Genomic DNA, 19,572 nt, shown 5'->3' on the forward strand with positions numbered 1-19,572 from the left:
ATTTATAATTTTTTATCATATAAAGACGTGCTGATTCCAAATCACATAATGTAAAAATTATTACAATAATAATAACAATTTTTATAATGAACAAAAGAAAAATTTTTTTTTCAAAATTATATTTCATTTATTTAATGTAAAACTTTCAAACAGAACATATGTTGTTGGCATTGAGCTCTTATATAACATATGTTGGAGTAAAACTGAACAACTTTTTTATATAGGTTATTTCAAAAGTTCTGACCGTTTTGATGTCATGAGTTTTTGTAGCCCCATATCTCGACCTAATATGAGTACGAACGTTTATAATTATTTTTTAGACTGTCAAAGTATATTCAATCATCTATTTTTTCTTAGTTTCAGTTATGCATGTATTTTTTGTTGCTCTGTTCATACTTGCTTATGTTACAGTCTTGAATTATTGTTTTTTATGCATGTTTCTTGGGAAAATTAATCATTATTATTATCAATTATAATTTTCTACCTCAAATTGGAATGGTTGTGTCTAACATTTCATATACTGGATTGTTTAAATGGCGAGATATCAGAGTAATTATTTAAAAGCTGACGAATTTTATGAAGGTGACCATAAATCATAACATAGGGTAAATCGTCAGCAAATTTGAAAAATGAAACTAATTCTTCATTAAAAGATTACGTTGTTTGGAGCGTGAGCTACGGCGTTTCATTTTCATTATTTTGTTTACTTCTTTAGTCCGGTCAATTTAGACATACGAAGCTACCTAAATTCCCACCAAGTTGAAAATCAGTAAGATTGTTTAAAATAAGACTAAAAATAAAATTTGAAAGTTCCCCACCTTTCCCCTGTATGGCAAAAAATGTATTCAAGGTCAAAGGTAAAAAAATTAGTTTTTCGCGATTTTCAGCAAAACGGTAAGTTTTATCATAAAAATACTTCAGACAAAATGTATGTGTACATGAGAACTAAATAGTCTGGCTTTTTTGCAACCACATTTAGTATGTCTACATCTTCACCAACAACAATAGTTGTATTTGTCAAATTGAATTGCTCTATATTGTTGTTTCAATTATCAATACATCAGCATCATTATTAGCTTGTTTTACCAATATATTTTCAGCAGTAAAATTTGTAAGAAATTTTTGTTGACTGTCATATTTTCATCAAATAATTCAGGGGAAAGATGGGGAACTTTCAAATTTTATTTTTAATCATATTTTAAACAATCCTACTGATCTTCAGCTTAGTGTGAATTTAGGTAGCTTTACTCTTAATTTTTGGTCTAATTTGACCGGACTAGTATGAGATGCATAAATGGATGACAATGTGCAATCTTTCATTGTATGCAATTGTGAAGAGCTGTTAGTGGCCACGCCAAAGAGGTTGATAAAACTTGTATTAATTATTGCTCAATGAGGAGATTAGCGAGTTTTTTTGGGTATTAAATTTTTCTATAATCTCAAATTACTGAAAAATCTACTTCTCTTCTGTTTAATCTGGAAATTTGTTGCTCCAAGGAAAATTACGAGGAAAGGTTTATAAACATTAGAAACTAGGCAGAGGAATAACAGATATTACAATAAACAAATTTTATTGCCGCTTTTACAATGATTAAATGATGTACTCTAATATAAAATTATTTTTGATATTTTGACTTTGATATCACATTTGGACGAAAGTTAATACAATTTCGAAATGTCTGCACTTGGCTTACAAGTTAATGTATATATTCTTAATAGTAGGAAAGACCCAAACCACGCTCAAAGAAAGAAATAAGTTCAGCAAGGGTTATTCCCGCATTTCTTGGAGAAGTTTCGAGTTCAAGATCGATTAAAGCAAGATTTTATTTTTAAGTTTAAAATTACATCCAGCGTATGAACTTGAAATTATCAGAAGTTGGAGCATGAACATCAATTGTACAAATAACAGCAAAAGTCCAGCAACAATCCAATATGTTTGTCATCCAGAAAAAAAAGAATTAAATTGATATGTAAATAGGGTGACAATACAATTGTTGTACACTAGGCCATTCATTTGTTTCCTGGGTAAGAAATTTTGAACAAAGATTTGGTTTGGTTAGTTTATTGAAGCCAATGTTTCCAATTGAAAAAAACAATTGTAAAAATCTATTTCTGTTTAATCAAAAATGAACTCAAATCAAGAATTTCACGGCGCCATTTTGAAACGAAATGGTCACTTGTGTTATATCGTTGAAAAGATAATTTTATATTCCATCAGATGGTTTTTAAAATTCTTGACTTGATTTCATTTCCGGTTAAATCGAAATAGATTTTCAATTGTTTTTTTTTTCAATGAACTATATTTTCGTTCGAATTTGAAATTGTTTACCCCAGAAATAAGTGAATGGGAGCGTTTACAATGATTTACGGTATAAAATAATGATTAAAAAATGTATTGATCATAAAACCTTTGGTACTCAGGGTTTAGCAGGAAATGTCATCAACTTTCCTTTTTTCAATAGGATATCCTGTATATTTTCAATTTTTGAATATACAATAAAACTATACATTCATTAAAAGTGTTTGATTTTTCAAAGATCTTAAACAAACATATTCATTATTTCAACAATTTGGTCTGATTACACGAAAAAAAAAACATTTCGCAGACAACTGAGATATTCCACCATTTCAGAACTTTTGAGAATTGACCTCAACAACTATTCGAGCTGTTGGATCGAAATGGCAGTATTATTATTATTATTTTTTTAAATATCAAGGCTGATATGTTCAGAAACTATTGGAAAGAAAAAATACTGACTTGGTAAAAGTTAGGATGTCATTTTAAACTTGCAAACAATATAGTAAGCCTTTGTGATAGTACCTTAAATTACATAAGTAGTTATCAAAATATGAAGTTATGTTTACATTCAAATTTATTTTCATGAGATTCTGATTTTAAAATAATAAGGCACTGGAAATAATATAAATTGTATATACACAGCATTTTTTCTTTGGAAGATAAAAGTGAATACAATTAATTATTACTGGCTTCAATTCAAAAAAAAAAAAGTTTTAAAGTATGTATAACAAATAAGAAACAAAAATTAAAATTGAATCATCAACTGATCTGAGATATTTCAGAATAGACTTAACAATACCAAATATTTGCAAAAATTAATATATTAAATATAGGATAGAGATCATATCATATTCAAATACTGGTATTTCAAACTTTGGCAAGAAATAGAATAATTTTATATTTCAAATTGTTTTTAATTGTGCATGGGATTGAACTGTTTGAAATATTTGAAGTACCTAACACAATATAGGAATGTAGGCTCTCACGGCTGGCGTTTCAGTTGACACGCCAAGAAGAGTTCTTCGACTATGCCACTAAAGATGACTGCAGCAGTTGCAGTCGAAACGTTTGGAGATTATAACCAAAGAAGACCTTCACCACGGCAAAACCCGGAAACCTACCTAGCAATATTTATAAGAGGTAGTTCATTTGAACATTATTCTGAATACTTTTCGAAATCAATTAAAATTTGAAATATTCTAATTGTTTGCAACTGGTATTGGAAACCCTTTCAAGATATCTACTACAATCTCTGAAGGCACTTACTTGAACTTTCAAAGACAAATAAACGTTCCAGACCTACTCTCGTTCATAAGGAACATCATTTGGAAAACCAGAAAATGAAGAATTATCCTCAAATCCTCCTTTTCTCAACATTAAACTTAGACTTTCAAAACAATAAATAAAAACGACTATTTACAACAGGAAGTGAAAACGTTCTTCACATTCTGCAAGTTTTGCAAATGATATCCAATACCATTTTCGGCCTGTTTGATTCTTCTTCATATGCCATTACATTTTTATAATTATTTAATTTTCACAATTAATACTTCATATCCAATATGCGATAATAGCATCCTCAGTTGGACTTTTCTATTTTCGAAAGATGTCATACACAGTGTGACCCATGCAATATGAAAGCACCATTAAAAAGTATATATTCTGCTTGCCTATACTTGATGAAAATCCATTTCCATTCCATTCTGTATTAAAGTAACGTGACACATGTCACGTAACGTACGTAAGTAATGTTACATCAGTAACGGAAACAATTATACGCTCAGAAGCACATAATTGGACTCATTTTATTTTCAGTTTGAATTTTTGAGACATCTGCAGACCAATATTTAGACAAAATGAAATTATTACTGTACCTACCTGTTATGTTTGCCAGACAGAATCTAAAAACCTATCAGTCTAACGTTTCTGAACATGAACATAATACTAGACACGGTGACCTACTGAGAATCCTCAAACATAAAATGACAAGCTATAAAAAGTCCACATTATATTTTACTAGTTACCAAGATTAGTGAAACAGACAAGACGTGATAACATATTTCAAAAAGTTGAACCTTCGCTGTTACAGTTTCCAAGGATGTTTAATAATACAGAAGGTTTTATTACATAGAAATTGAATTGATCAATTGTTTTGAATCTCAATGTCCTGTATGAAATTGTATATTTTTCTAAAAATACCTTTTGCGATTGTGAAATCAATATACTCCAAAATTGGTGTGAATATTTTCCTTCAGTTCCGAAGGCATATAATTTTAAATTTGAGGAAAATACCCCATTACTGGAAAAGGCACGATAAAGATCGTATTGTGTGTCAACTTTGAACAAGGCGATTTTTCTAGTTCAAAAGAATACCCTTTTGAAATCAAATACCTTCTTTCTTTTTCTCCGTACTTCCAATCCTGAACCTCAAGTAAGTACCTCCAGAGACAAAAAAAATCCACTATAAACTTCACCAACCAAAACGTAACTCTTGAGGCTACTATCACAAACGCTTGCACAAGAAATTATCGCATTTATAAACGTTTCGTTATCTTAAAAGCGTTGAACTGGTACTGCGAACCGCTTGCCGTCAGTGCAGCGTGGCCGTGGGAACCCACTGGCTCTTTCGGTGTTCTGCATCGAGGGCCGCCTTCACTTGGGCGCACAAATGAGCGACGTTAGCGCCTGCGGATACGACGGCCGTAACCAAATGGCGATATTCCCCTTCTAGCTTCTGCCCGTGCTCAAACATCTCTTTAGCAGCCTTGCCTGAAAGCTTGTCGATGCTATACCTGAAATCAAATAATCATATTCAATCCTATTTACAATCAACAATACATTTATACAGGGTGTGTACCATAAATTTAACAGACGATTCTTTAGGTAATTTTAAGACGCAACTTTAATATAAACATGGGTCCGCAAATCCTTCGTTCTCAAGATAGAGGGTGTTGAAATAAAAAAAAAAAAAGTTATTCGTAAATATCCTTTACCTAATTTTGTTGTAATTTGGCAATGGTATTTATAACATTAAGGAGCTAATTTAGCCCGAACGTGATTCAATTTATCAAATCCAGTGGCGTCTCGAGCGGGATTTGAACGAATATTTTTGACTTAAAAACGTACGCCACTGACTTTTGTGCAATTTTTATTATTTCTTTGGATTAGGCAATTAGAAATACAACTGTTTTGTCTCTTGAATTTTTTTGTATCTTGCTTAGTTTTTAAGAAAAAAAAGTCGACCTAATTGCATATCCCTGGACCTCACAAGGAATAATATGGAGAATTAAATGTTTCTTTTGGAAATTATTATTTTTACAATTTTTCATTACTAATTATTCAACAATAACAACAAATATTAAATAACATTAACATCTAGACTCTAGACTAACGAATTGCACTAAATTAAGTGTTGGAAATGGCCTCCTTCGGCTTCAATACAACCGTCTAGCTGCCGCATAATTGAATTTAGCACTCTTCTGAAAATACCTGGCGTATTTTTTATTATGTCACATGAATTAATGATTTTATTCCATAAATCCTCTTCACTTTGAATAGCAGTTTTGTATACCAACGCTTCAAGATGTCCCCAGAGAAAATAATCTGAGGGATTCATTTCGGGCGAGTGAGGTGGCCATGGGTGTAGGCCTGCTCTCCCTATCCAGCGATTATGGTAATTTTCACCCAAAAATTGCCGTGCCACTACACTAAAGTGTGGTGGAGCACCATCGTGCATGTACCACATACGGAATCTTTCCATGACTAGAATTTCTTCTAAAAGTCCAGGTAAAACAAATTCCAAAAACCTTCGGTATTCTTCTCCATTAAGTCTAGGTGGAAAGAAGTGAGGCCCAATGAGATGGTCACTGACAATTCCAACCCAAATATTAAAAGAAAACTGTTCTTGAAAATAATTTTCTATCAAGGCTTGTGGATTGTTTTCGGCCCAAATGTGATTGTTGTGGAAGTTAATAATTGAATTGCGAGAGAAACAAGCTTCATCTGTAAACAATATTCGACTCAGGAAACCTGGATTTCTTCTTATTTTACCGCGTAACCAATTAGAAAAAGCTAGTCTTACAGGCAAATCTCTGGGCAATAGAGCTTGCACACGTTGCATGTGATAGGGATATAGCTGCTGTGCTCTTAAAATCTGCCACACTGTGACATAGGTAATATTCAGTTCTTTAGCTATTTTCCGATTACTGGTATGAGGATTTACTTCAATCTCATTTAAAACAGCTTCTTCAATTTGAACTGTTCGTACCGTTGCAGGCCTCTCAATGACAACCGTCGATCTTTTAAAGCTACCTGTTTCAGAAAGTCGTGCATGGAGACGTACAAAAGTTCTTCTATTATGCACTACACGCTGAGGAAATCTTTCATGGTAAATGCGTCTTGCAGCATTTGAGTTTCCGTGAGCCATTCCATAACAGAAATGCATATCTGCCATTTCACTGTTAGTAAATTGAACCATATTTTACAAAAATGGTTCGAAAAATAACCACTAAACACACTTTTTATAACAAATATAAATTAAAAGCTTATAAAGTTGACAACAACTGTCAAGTTGTTTATTAAATACTGCAATCGTTTTCCAAGGCAACTCTTGAATATTATTTATGGTATTTTCAGAAGAGTGTGGAATTCAATAATGCGGTGGCTAGACGGTTGTATCACATCTTAACAGTCCACTACCTCTTTATTTTAGAAACAGTCTGCCTAATGCACAAAGATAACATCTCAAACTAAATTCAAAGTTATGCCACTCATCTCACATTAAATATTCCTTTTCATCTTCCCCTTTCAATCGGAAAATTAACTTGCTACAAACAGTTTCGAAAAAGAGAAACCGTTTGGGGAAGTTCTTCCGGATGCCTTTGCAACTTTTTTATCACAGACTTTCACCATAGACTTTTTGAAGTGTGCTTGAGCAATATTAATATCTTGTTTTAAATCTTGATCTTTATTTTATTGTTTCTGTTTGTTTTAGTTCTTAAGCCTGCTTTGTCAACATATAAAATTTTTTATAATAATAATCTTTATTTGAAATAGGTAATCCTAATCTACATTCACAAAGTATAATCTTATATATATATTAATTAGCAGCTCCTTCGATAGTATTAATATATTTGTTTTGTTTTAAATTTAAACGTACACACTATGTATTTACATTTCGAGTTATATTTTCCATTGTTTTGCTAAAAGAAAACCATTCAAGTATAGCCAAATACCATAATAATCATATACAATCCTACATATGAACCAATAAGAATGCTATCCCAATATACACTTATAGCCCGAAAGAAAATACATATATTGATACCATTTACGTACAGCCAAATACCACACAGACTTTTACCATAGACTTCTTGAAGTGTGCTTGAGCCATATTAATATTTTGTTTTAAATTCTTGACCTTTATGTTAATGTTTCATATTGTTTTGGTTCTTAAGCCTGCTTTGTCAACAAAACCTAAACTTTTATGACAATAAAGCATTTCTGACTCTATCACTCAAAACCTACCTGGCATCTTTCACCTCTCGAATCTGCTTGGTGCTCTTAAACTTGATTAGCAGCACCACGGGATAGATGTGGTGGCGATGCAATCGCTCCACCATTGTAATCGACCCGTCGAGCATGCAATGCAGCCTAGCCTGCGCTACAGATCTGACAGCGGACACAGTTATGCATTCATAGCAAGTGCCCCTCCTACGGTATTCGAGAAGTAATCCATCGGCGAGCTCTCGATCGAGCTGAGCTTGTGAGCACCGTCTCGATTCCGTTGCAGCCCTGGTGAATTTGTCGGGGAACTCCTGTACCAGCTTGTCGGCCACGCACTCGGCCAGGGGGCCCAGGACGAGCACCGGTCGGAATTCGGGGTATTGGAGGCGTTCCACCCGTTGGTAGGACGCCTGGGATAAATCTTCGTGCAGGGACCCTAGAATTATTCATTTATTAATTCGATATGAAACTTTGAGACAGAAATTATGCTGGTATAAGTTGATGAAAATGTTCAAGTAAAAGTCAATAAAAACTTTTGATGATAAAAAATATGAACAATCAAATATTTTCAATTGAATTCTCATTTTTTTTTCTGAACAAAACCCATAACTCCTGAAGTGAAACAGGCCAGTCTTGATTTAAAAAGTATGCATTGGTTATGTAAAAATATAGGCAACGAAGATTCTCGTGCTGCATACAAAAAAGCGAAGAAAGACTATGAATCATTAATAAAAGCTTCAAAGTTGAATTTTTACGAAACTATAATTAAGAATTCTAACAATAAAAATAGAACAGTTTGGAACCTAGTTAACAAAGAAACGAACAGAAAAAAAATTCAAAGAGATATTACTCTAACTATAATAATAAAGTAATCACAGACAAAGATCATGTTGCGAACATATTTGGGGACTATTTCTCTTCAGTAGTAGAAAATAGCTTAGCAGACCATTTTGGAGACAATATGCACGGTTTCTGGAATTGAATCGAATACTTTTTTCTTTATGCCCGTTAACGAATGTGAAATTGACGCAGTAATTAACAATCTAAAAATTAAAAAAAGTACAGGAATTGATAATATATCAGTGAGAATTTTAAAAGAAATGAAGTTACACATTTCAAAACATTTAGCTTATTTGTTGAATCTATCAGTCACAAGTGGCAAATTCCCTTCAATTCTAAAAACAGCCGTGATCATACCAGTTCATAAGAAGAACGATACATCGGATATTACAAACTATCGCCCTGTGGCTCTGCTAAGCATTTTCTCAAAAATGTTTGAAAAAGTTGTGAATGAGAGAATATTGAGATTTTTATCAAGGTTTAAGATCCTGTCCGATTCTCAACATGGTTTTTGCAAAGGCAAATCCACTCAATCAGCTACTTGGAGATTTATAGAAATCATATAGGCTTCTTTAGATAGGGGTAAGCATGTTGCAGGAGTATTCTTCGATCTGTCACGTGCGTTCGATTGTCGATATTTTAAATTCATCGAGAGCAAATTATATAATCTAGGATTTAGAGGGGACTTCCTAGAATGGATCATTGACTTTCTTACAGATCGTAGGATGTTCGTCAAGATTAAAGATATGAAATCAGACTATCACGATATATGTTCTGGAGTTCCTCAAGGCTCTGTTAGGTCCACTGATCTTTCTATTGTTTGCACAGTAGCACTTGTGCTAACTAAGTTGAACTTCGCCTTTTGTTATGTCAGCAACTAGCTCTCTAATTTATTTAAATATTTGTATGTAACTACAGCTGGGTAACAATAAAGACGATTGTTATTATTATTATTATTATCTGCCTACTTATTTCACCAGTAATGAACATGCTCTCACTCTTTTCGCAGATGATGACACGTCTTTAGCTGTATCAGCAGAGAGTCAGGAGGAATTAAAATCAAAAACAGAGGAATTAATATCACTGTTCTTAAAATGGTGTGAAAGGAACAATCTGATTGTAAACTTGACCAAAACAAAATATATCTATTTTAATTTAAAAAACGATCTGAAAAAGCAATCGCTTGCCTTACTAATCAATGGAATGACACTGGCATGCACAAGTTGTACAAAATTCCTTGGCGTTCATGTAGACAACTGTTTGAAGTGGACTGACCATATCACAGTTGTTTGTAAAAAAATCAATCAAGGGTATTATGCAATCTCAAGAATTAAGAATTGTATGCCTTTACGCGCCATTTTAGATGTATATTACAGTCTGGTCTATAGGGAATCATGCATGCAAGATATTTTTCATTAGTCATCAAATTTTAACCTTTCCCTGCATCTATATCTTTAAAATACTTTTATATGTTCGCGAATGTATAACAGACTGTACTAAGAACTCATTCTATCATAGCTACCCAACTCGATATGCAGAGGAGTTGAGCATTCCTAAACATAAAACTAAAAAATTCGAACATTCTCCCAAATATATGGGAATAAAATTATTCAATCGGTTACCAGACCATTTCAAACAGATGAACACTGTAGCATTTAAAAAAGCAGTTAAAACATTGTTTCTTTCTAAGGCCTACTATAGTATTGGCGAATTTCTCTCGGACCATCTCGACTGAATGGGTTCATGCGGCTTTGGCATGACATATTCAATTTTTATAACTATAATTGTTTTAATTTTTGTAATTCTGACTTTGTTGTATAAATTTTTATTGTATTATTTTTATCTACTGATCTACAATTTTATCGTTTGATGTGATTTTTATGTGCTTAATACTGACCTATCATATACGTTTGTCAACGTCTTTGAGGATGAATAAATATTATTATTATTATCCTATTTTCCATATTATCAACAAAAAGAAGCAGTTTGGTGTAGTTAACCCTTTCGCTGCTCAAGACGAGTATTCTCGTTTGCCGTTCTATTGCTCCTGACGAGAAAACTCGCATTTCAAAATAAAATAAGATCTGACTGCTCCAGCCGCAAATTCTCGCGGCAACTTATTTTGTAGTGTGGCAACGAGCCTGCAACGGCGCTTTTCGTGCAAATTGTCTACGACGCGCCGATAACAACGTGGTACATGTGTGAGCTTGCTAATATATTGTATTTTTCTTGCATTGCAGGAAAATAAATAATGCTTAACTTCAATTGTTATTTTAATAAATGATTCACTATCATAAAACATTGTTTCGGTGACATAACATATTTAATTTCTCCCTAAATTGCATACCCCATTGGACTATACTGCTCCAGACGAGTATGTTCGCAAACGCCAGAAAAACTGTCAACTGTACGAGAGACGACTCTCGGCCTATGCGCAGCGAAAGGGTTAAGGAAATGAGATAGAAAGAGCTAGTTATATATATATTGAAAAGCTTTTGCAAATATATTGCGCAAAATTATTTAAGCCTTTCAGGATAGGTGGTGCGCTTGCCACTTCGCCTGGTTTCGGTTTTGGAATGAGACCCCATACAATACGAACAATGTCTTACGTACCTGAATCCGAGTACCAACCAGGCGAAAGGTTACAAAAACTTGCAAGTTCTTTGGAATCCCTTGACGTATTTAAACCGGAGCTTCCGCTACCACCTCTTTGATGCTTTTTTCTTCTGAAAAAACTGCGTCGTGCTGTGGCAGTTGATCGTCCTGAAAATCAAGACACATATCTTACAGTCTACAAATAGATCTACTTGGAATATAAACCACATTTATTTTATCGAAATTTGAGAAATATCTAATAATATTAAAGGGGTAAATTCACTATCATTGTTGCAACATACTGCAATATTATTTCTTGGTTTACATATTATTTATGAAAGAATGCAATTCACCACATCGAATGTTTATCAAATATTCTGTTTGGCGTTCCCCAGGGAACAGTTTCAAGCTCGAGTATATTCATAATAAATTTCAGATTCGTTTTGTCTCGCTTTCTCTTCTATATTTTCAATAAAGCTATCCAGTCAGGCGTGTTTCCAGATTATTGAAAACAATCTTTTGTCACCCCAATATACAAATCGGGTACTAAGTCAGATGTTAATAATTACCAACCGATATCTATTCTCAGTACAATTTTCAAGATATTCGAGAACATTCTGGCAGATTACTCTGATTGCTCTGGAATCATAACTGAACAACAATATGGTTTTTGTGCTGGGAAATTGACTGAATTAAACCTAGTTACCTATTCCCACTTCCTGTCGGAATCTTTGGAGAAGGGTTGCCAGATTGATTCAGCGTACACTGACTTCTCCAAGGCGTTTGACAGGGTTAACCATAACTTCTTACTCCAAAAGCTCAACAGATATGGTGTAGGTGGGGTACTACTGGAATGTATTAGTAGTTATCTTAGGAATGGGACTCAAATGGTTAGAGCAAATTATACTACTCCACGTTATACGAAGTAACCTCTGGTGTTCCTCAGGGGTCACACCTCGGTCCCTTATTATTCAGTTTATTCATTAACGACATTATTCATTGCTTCCGGCACGCCAAAGCACTATCATTTGCAGATGATTTAAAACTTTTCCTAATTATTAAAACCTCATTGGATGCTCATAGGCTTCAGTCATACCTTGACAATCTATCAAACTGGTGCTCCTTAAGTGGCATGGACTTGAATGCCACAAAGTGCCGTGTCATGCGATTTTATCGATCCCATATAATTCCTACCACTTTTGATTACACTTTAAATGGTCATGTCATGTCTTGGAGTCTGTTAATCAAATAAAAGACCTTGGGGTTGTACTCGATCCCACCTTGAGCTTCAATCTACATATACCAACGGCTATCCATAAAGCCATTAAAATGCTGGGATTTATCAAACGGCTAACCTATGAATTCACAGACCCAACTGCTATTAAAGCCCTTTATTGTTCACACCTGGAGTATTGTTCTTCTGTATGGTCCCCTCATTGTGTAACTTATATTAAGAACATCGAAGATGTCCAACACAACTTCCTCAGATACATAGCATTAAATTGGGTGTTCGTTGTGAGTACGAGTTGCTACTGCGATCTCTGAGCATGTCCTCCCTGGAAACTAGGAGGAAACAGAAAGACCTGACACTATTTTTCAATATTATTAACGGAAAATTCAGTTGTGCTGAACTCCTAGAAAAAATGTATCTACATGTTCAAAACCGCTCAACTCGATAGCAACAAACATTTTATGTACCATTTTATCGTTTGAACCACACATTCAATAGCTGCATTCCTAGAATCTTACAATTATACAATAGTAACGTTGATCTTGAGATGTTTAACATCTCCTTGCATCATTTTAAAACTCAATTACTTAATACTGTGCTTTAATGTTTTAGTGTATAGTTTAAAGTATTATATGTGGTATATGTTTTATTATCGCTCATTGTTTTTTGTCGTTTTATACTCTAAAATTAACCCCTTTCAAACTTTAAATTTACCCCTATTAGGCTATTCTCAGTTGCAATTTGTAATTCAATGCCTTATCTGATTTTATTTTAATTATAATTTATACATAAATACATAAATAAATATTTATAAATGGTTAATGAATATAAGATTTGTGGCTGGTGCAGATATGAAGAGTCTGAACTTTGAAGCTTCCACTTATTTCTGAATCTAAACCATGTAATGACTATCCTAATTTGCATTTCATAACCAAAGGGGAAAGTTCAGTTCTACAGCGTATTCGCCTAGGCACTTTTAGGTTGATGTTATTATGCATTGTATTTCCCCAACATAAGCAATATTTTTTCTTTTGGAAAATAAATATCATTATCAAATAACAACTATTTCCAAATAGAATGAATGGAAAACTATATTTCATTTACATATGGTTATTCTACCTTCTGATGGATCTCCTGCGCCCCGCCTCAGAAGCAACTCTTCTTCGACCTTATACTTGCTGGGAATAACGCCGCATTGCTGCCGATGTCCTTCGCCGTCTAATTTCCAAGCACGCCATTGACCCGGAGAACCGCTAAACATGGTGTTGTCAACATACAAAACATCGTCTTTTGAGAAAGACAGCTGGGGAGGTTCCGTCATGTCGTTTCCGCTTCGGTCGAAGCCGCAACGAACGTATAGACTGTCGCCAGGTTTGTCCTTTATTTCGTTGTATTCTAAAATCACCAAAAAATATAGCATAGTAACAATGCAGTTGGTTAGAATAGTGCTGCAAGGTTCTCTAATAGGACGCCTCCGTTAATTTCTAATTAGTATCATAAAACTCGATGAGTAAGTTATATTTTTAATGTAACGAATACTTACTGTCAATACGATAGTGAGCAAGAACCGTAACTTTATCAGCTGGTTTCGCCAATTCGTAAGCAGCTTCCTCCGCTGTGGCAGCCCGTAGATTGCTGCCGTTGTATTCCAATATCTGATCTCCAGTTCTCAAGCCGGCGTCGTAAGCTAAAGAATCCGGTTGAACAGAGTGAATGAAGATTCCTGCCGCATTACCCCCTACCAAAGATATGCCCAAATTGGAAGTGTTCTGAGTTTCAATGCAGAGATATCGCGGTTCTTCTGTACTGCCCCTGTGTACAGAAAATATGCCAAAGAACTTGATAGGTTTATAATCTCGAATATTGCGAAGTCAGAAATTTACATTTCTTCAATTGAGTTTTGCTTGAGATGTATAAAATTCGTGACCAAGAGAATATTTTCAATATTTTTCAAAATTTACTGATTCAGTACACCTCATAGCTGCAGGCAATTCATTATTCATTTTAATGTTATTTCAAATAAAAGACTTTTTCACTTCTCCAGGGCAGATTTGGTTATTCACGGACTAACTCACAGTATTTTTTTTGGTTTTCATAAAGAGATGTTTACATAAATTATTTGCATGAGCCCCAGAATTGTATTCAGTGTCCCAGGTTAGACTATACCAAGGCAAAATATATATTTTTAGCTGGCTGATACACAAGTTTATCAACCACTGTTTTGATAGCAAAAAATCCTGATGTTAATTGAACCGAAGTTTACCTAAACTGTAACAGAAACCAGAATGGATTTACAAAAAAATATAGCACCGTGCAAATATAGGATGAATGTAAATGAGACTGAACCCATGAAAAATTGTGGACTGAAAATAATGTTTACTATTAATGAACAATGTTTCAAATTCGAAAATAAAGTTAATATCATAAATAATAAATATAAAGCAGATTATCAGAAACTCACGAACCTAAAAATATAGATTGTCGTTTTTTTTTTCAGCAGAAAGCATTTATTCAACAACAATGTGTTTTTTTTTTGCATTTCTAGATCGAATTTAACAAAAAGTGACACAACTAGAAATACAAATCAATTCAAAGAACTGAGATTATAAAAAAAAGGAAAGAAAAAAAAACACATCGAAGGTGCTGCTTCGTTCCCTCCTGTTCATAAAAGAGGACATATGCCTCATTGATCACAATTGATTTTGGCGAAATTGGGAACACGTGTGAATCGTTGTATTCATGCCATGTGCCACTATATGGGTGTCTGCAATATGCTGTGTAATATCCGTTGTAAGTAGTCCCACTGTGATTTGAAAGTGCATATAGATTATAATGACAAGGAGCCACATTGTCTGCTGCATAACTGCTCATATCTAATCCATCTGAAGAAAAGTCAATGGAAACATTCAATTTGCCTCTGAACCTTTCCGTCGGAGAGAATCTTTTCAAATGAATTACTAAAATACGGGGAAACTTATAGATTGATAAGGACTTTGTACATTTTCTCCTTTGCTTGCACCTCGTACATATTGGTTTTTCATCTCCATCCAGAGTTTCCTCTCTTGTGAAAGATTCCAAGCAATGTGACAAACTCACTTGGCCAGATCTTTGTGGTATGGGAAGGGACAAATCCAAGAAAGGATCAAAGATTACTGATGAGTGTCCACACTGTGGACACTCATCACACTTGTCGGTTTGTGTCTAAAAAAGCAAATGAACGAAGAAGATCTGGAAAAGATCTTAAAAGAGCAAAACATACTAATAAATAAAAATGATAAAAAAAAGGAAAATAAATATAGTGTAAAAAACTAAAAACACGCTTTTAAAGAACATCGAACTAAAAAGTTGAAAATATTTTTTTTAAAATAAGCTTAAAACAATTAAGAATGAAAAATATGGCACAAAGAGCCCATACTTTTTTCACCATAACACTAGTATTTTTCGTTCGTTATTGTTTTAAGCTTATAAAAAAAATATTTTCAACTTTTTAGTTCGACGTTCTTTAATAGCGTGTTTTTTAAACTATATTTATTTTTCATTTTTTAGTTTCGTATGCTATAAAAGCGTGTTTTTTAGTATTTTTAAACTATATTTATTTTATCTAAACTTTGGGATCAATCAGTCATATATTGTTTAGAAAAATGACCATTGATATTTTTCGATTCCGGAGAGGGAGCCTGAAAATCAGCGACTAAGCCCAAGGCAGCAGGCGCGCAAAGTAGGGTTACAAATAAGGCAGCAGACACGCATGTTAATAAAAAAAAATACTTTTTTCAAATGAAGAAATACATGTAAAGTGAGTTCGAATTATATCAAGGAGGATACGTACAGTGCCATCTGCCCGCGAATAGATCAAGCAATAATGTCGATAATTCTGTCAAATAATAAAAGCGTATTAATGTTAATAATAAAAAAAAAAAATTATATTTTCCGATTCCGGAGAGGGAGCCTTAAAATCAGCTACCAAGCATCTGCTGCAAACATCTGAAGTGAGTTCGAATTATATCAAGGTTACGTATAGCGCCATCTGCCCGCGAATAGATCAAGCAATAATATCGATATATCAAGGAGGTTACGTACAGCGCCATCTGTCCGCGAAAAGATCAAGCAATAATGTCGATAATTCTGTCAAATACAGATGAAATGAAAAGGAGAGTTACAAACATACATACATAAATACATTCAGGTGAAGCTAATATAAAGCGTGTAAATACTAAGATATTTGTATCATGAAAGCCCACATACTCTTTGAGCCGAGGTAAATGGAAACGTTTTCAAGAAAAGTGGTGAATTATTCGTGACATGCCAAAACTGTTGAAAAATAACAAGGATACAGGGTGTTTTCATTGCTATCCATTTGATCACTCGCCAAGGAGCAATGTTTGTTAAAACGAAATTTCTTTTCATCCATTTTCTTCAAACTAACAAAAGTTGCTTCACTCAAAATGTTCTATACCACAAAATAATAGTCCGACAGCTGTGAAATTTGTACACGTGTCTTTTAAAGGTTGGGGTTAACTAAAAATCATATAGATCTAATACCAGTAGCGCCATCTGTATGTTAGCCTATGATCTTTTCAGTCCATCTAGTATTAGAAAGCACAATTGTTGAGTTTCATTTAATCATCGATTAGTTTTATTCTTTCATGATGTGATTGGTGCCAAAATAAAGATGTTTCATCTGCAAAGTGAGTAAAATTGACAGATATATTTAAATAATGTAGTTTATATTCAGTAATAGAATGGAAACCAAAACCAATCCTCAAGGACTCTATGACAACTTAATTTGGACAATGTTTAGTTCTTACAAACCGCATAGGACTGTAAAATTCTCGTTTGGGGATTTTTACTAAATTGTTCCCAACTACTTGGCTTACAAAAATGCCGTCATGACTTTGATATTTTGTACAGTACTGATATTTTGTACTGTACAGTACTATTTATTGTATACAGAGTACTACAATGTACAGTAGAAGTCCATTAGTCCGGCATCCAACAGTCCGGAATACTCGATAGTCCAGCATCGCTTCGGAAAATTGTAAAAATTTTCGTTTTCTCCAAAAATGTGCCTAAAGCGAATAAAAACACTCAAGAGCTATTCGGAAGTTATCGGGGTAGTTCAGGATCATCCGGAAACTTTAAAAAAAAGATTACAGAAAAAGATGCCGTCTATGCTGTTGCACTGTCTTGGAATCAGGTAAAAAATACAACACTCCAAAAATGCTGAAGAAAACTTTGGCCAGCTGCAAACCCTGCATCTGACCTAACTCTACAGACTGATGAGGAAGAAAACCATCAAGACGCTCTGACCAAACTTTTGGATGTCGTTAGAAGTGCTGACAATCCCTTGAAAAAACCTGCCTGAAGATGAGGTAGAGGAGTGGCTTCTAATCGACGAGAATGAGCCTGTTGAACAAGAACTAACTGATGAGGACATTATCAACAGTGTAGTAAACCCTCAGCCTACTCAAAATATTGAAGAAAGTGACTCAGATGCCGAAACGGAAGAAAAGAAAAAAATCAGCTGGGCAGAAGCTGTAGAATCACTAAATAAGTTTATCTCTTTTGATGCGGCTAGTACTAGCTACAGTGCTTCAGAAATTATCGATTTCCATATCATTAGATATAAATTTTATACTAAACGTCAAAAGTCAAGAAAACAAAAAGACATTCGTGACTCTTTTAAATCTAAGTGAAATATGTTTTACAATACTTGTACATACATTATATGAAATGTAAAATAAACTTTGTTGTATTTGCATAATGTATTTGTAGTTAAAAAAAATTACATTTGTTTTACGGCAAAGCCTACACCAAAAGGGGCACCGCCCGATAGACAGGAATTTTCGGTAGTCCGGCACCGAGCGAGTCCCGAACGTGCCGGATTATCGGATTTCTACTGTACCTAGAATTCCCGTTCGCCGCAACATTCTGCGCCTGCCTCTGCATCGCCATCAGTTGCAACGGCTTCATCGGCAACGACGAACTCTTCCTGACCTCCTTGGGGGAGTTGCAGGGCGTCGCCTCGCCTTCGTCAGCCTCCTCCTCGTCCTCCTCCTCCGACTCGGACGTTGACGACGAGCAAGATTCGGCTCCGCCCTCGAGCTCGTGGTACTTGTCGGGGCTGTATTGCACGAGCATCGTGATCGAGTTGCCACACTGTCTGAGGACGTTCGCTGCCAAGTTGTAGGTGGCGTTGCGCATGTTGATGCCGCACACCTTCAAAAAACAAATGTCATGAAGTGAGACAGTAGAAGAAAAGTAATAAGTAGATATAAGTGAATTTTATATACAGGGTGTAACTAAATAAGTGTAAAACATTAAAGGAGGTGATTCCTCATCGAAAAAAAGATAGGATCTAGGATCTTTCATATAAAGAAATTTCATTGGAGCAACTCTTGTTAAGATACAGCCCCTTAAACGGGGTACATAAAATTTGTCTAACAATTTTTTTCACAAGCACTAAAAAAGTTACAATATTGAAATTAACCTGATGTTTTGTACTATCAAAAAGACACTTAGCCAGAAATTTATTTGGTTTACCCCATGGTTGTAAGGGGTGGAAAACGCAACCCCTAAAATTTATTTTCAATGTAACTTTTTGTCTTATTATTTGTTTGTCATTTAAAAATTTATTTCCGATAACCTGTTTCATTCTAAACAACAAATGTCTCTTGGGTTTTTTGCCCAAAATAAACCAGTTCGCAGCCAAAAATTATTTTAGGAACAACTACAGAGATACATTGTCATAAATTCGAAAATACGAAACTAATCTATGTAGTACGTCGCTGTTAGCGATAGTGACAATTAAATTGGTATGACGCTGTCAGTTTGAAATTGAATTGAAATTGAATTATTACAATTTTGTGTGTTTTTGTTCTGTTCTTAATTTGTTACTTTAATAATTCACTTGTAATTAAAATGGCATACACAAATGAGGAAATGGCTGATATGCATTACGTTTACGGTCTGTCACAGGGGAATGGGTTAGAAGCTTCTAGAAGATATGCTGAAATGTATCCTCAACGGCAGCATCCTTCACATAGAATATTTGCTCGACTTCATCAACGATTACGAGAATATGGTACATTTGACAAAAGAA

The 19,572-nt window shown here is 34.3% G+C and overlaps 1 protein-coding gene across 2 annotated transcripts in view; it reads right to left on the reverse strand.

Moving 5' to 3' along the window:
- Window positions 1-1,554: 1,554 nt before the first annotated feature.
- The window catches only part of Dlg5 (MAGUK family member discs large 5), a 47,368-nt gene continuing 29,350 nt past the window's right edge, over window positions 1,555-19,572 (reverse strand). For both annotated transcript variants that reach the window (XM_074182100.1, XM_074182108.1), the window contains 6 exons: window positions 18,376-18,689; window positions 14,014-14,282; window positions 13,590-13,865; window positions 11,258-11,407; window positions 7,826-8,240; window positions 1,555-5,091 (listed from right to left, as the gene is read on the reverse strand). In XM_074182100.1, the coding sequence (XP_074038201.1) occupies window positions 4,890-5,091; window positions 7,826-8,240; window positions 11,258-11,407; window positions 13,590-13,865; window positions 14,014-14,282; window positions 18,376-18,689 (1,626 nt within the window). In that variant the 3' untranslated portion in view covers window positions 1,555-4,889. The remainder of the gene's footprint in view (window positions 5,092-7,825; window positions 8,241-11,257; window positions 11,408-13,589; window positions 13,866-14,013; window positions 14,283-18,375; window positions 18,690-19,572) is intronic.

This window comes from Leptinotarsa decemlineata, unplaced genomic scaffold, assembly GCF_025532065.1.
Source record: "Leptinotarsa decemlineata unplaced genomic scaffold, Ldec_3_MD MMD2_P_RNA_scaffold_2, whole genome shotgun sequence".
NCBI classification, from domain to species: Eukaryota; Metazoa; Arthropoda; class Insecta; order Coleoptera; family Chrysomelidae; genus Leptinotarsa; species Leptinotarsa decemlineata.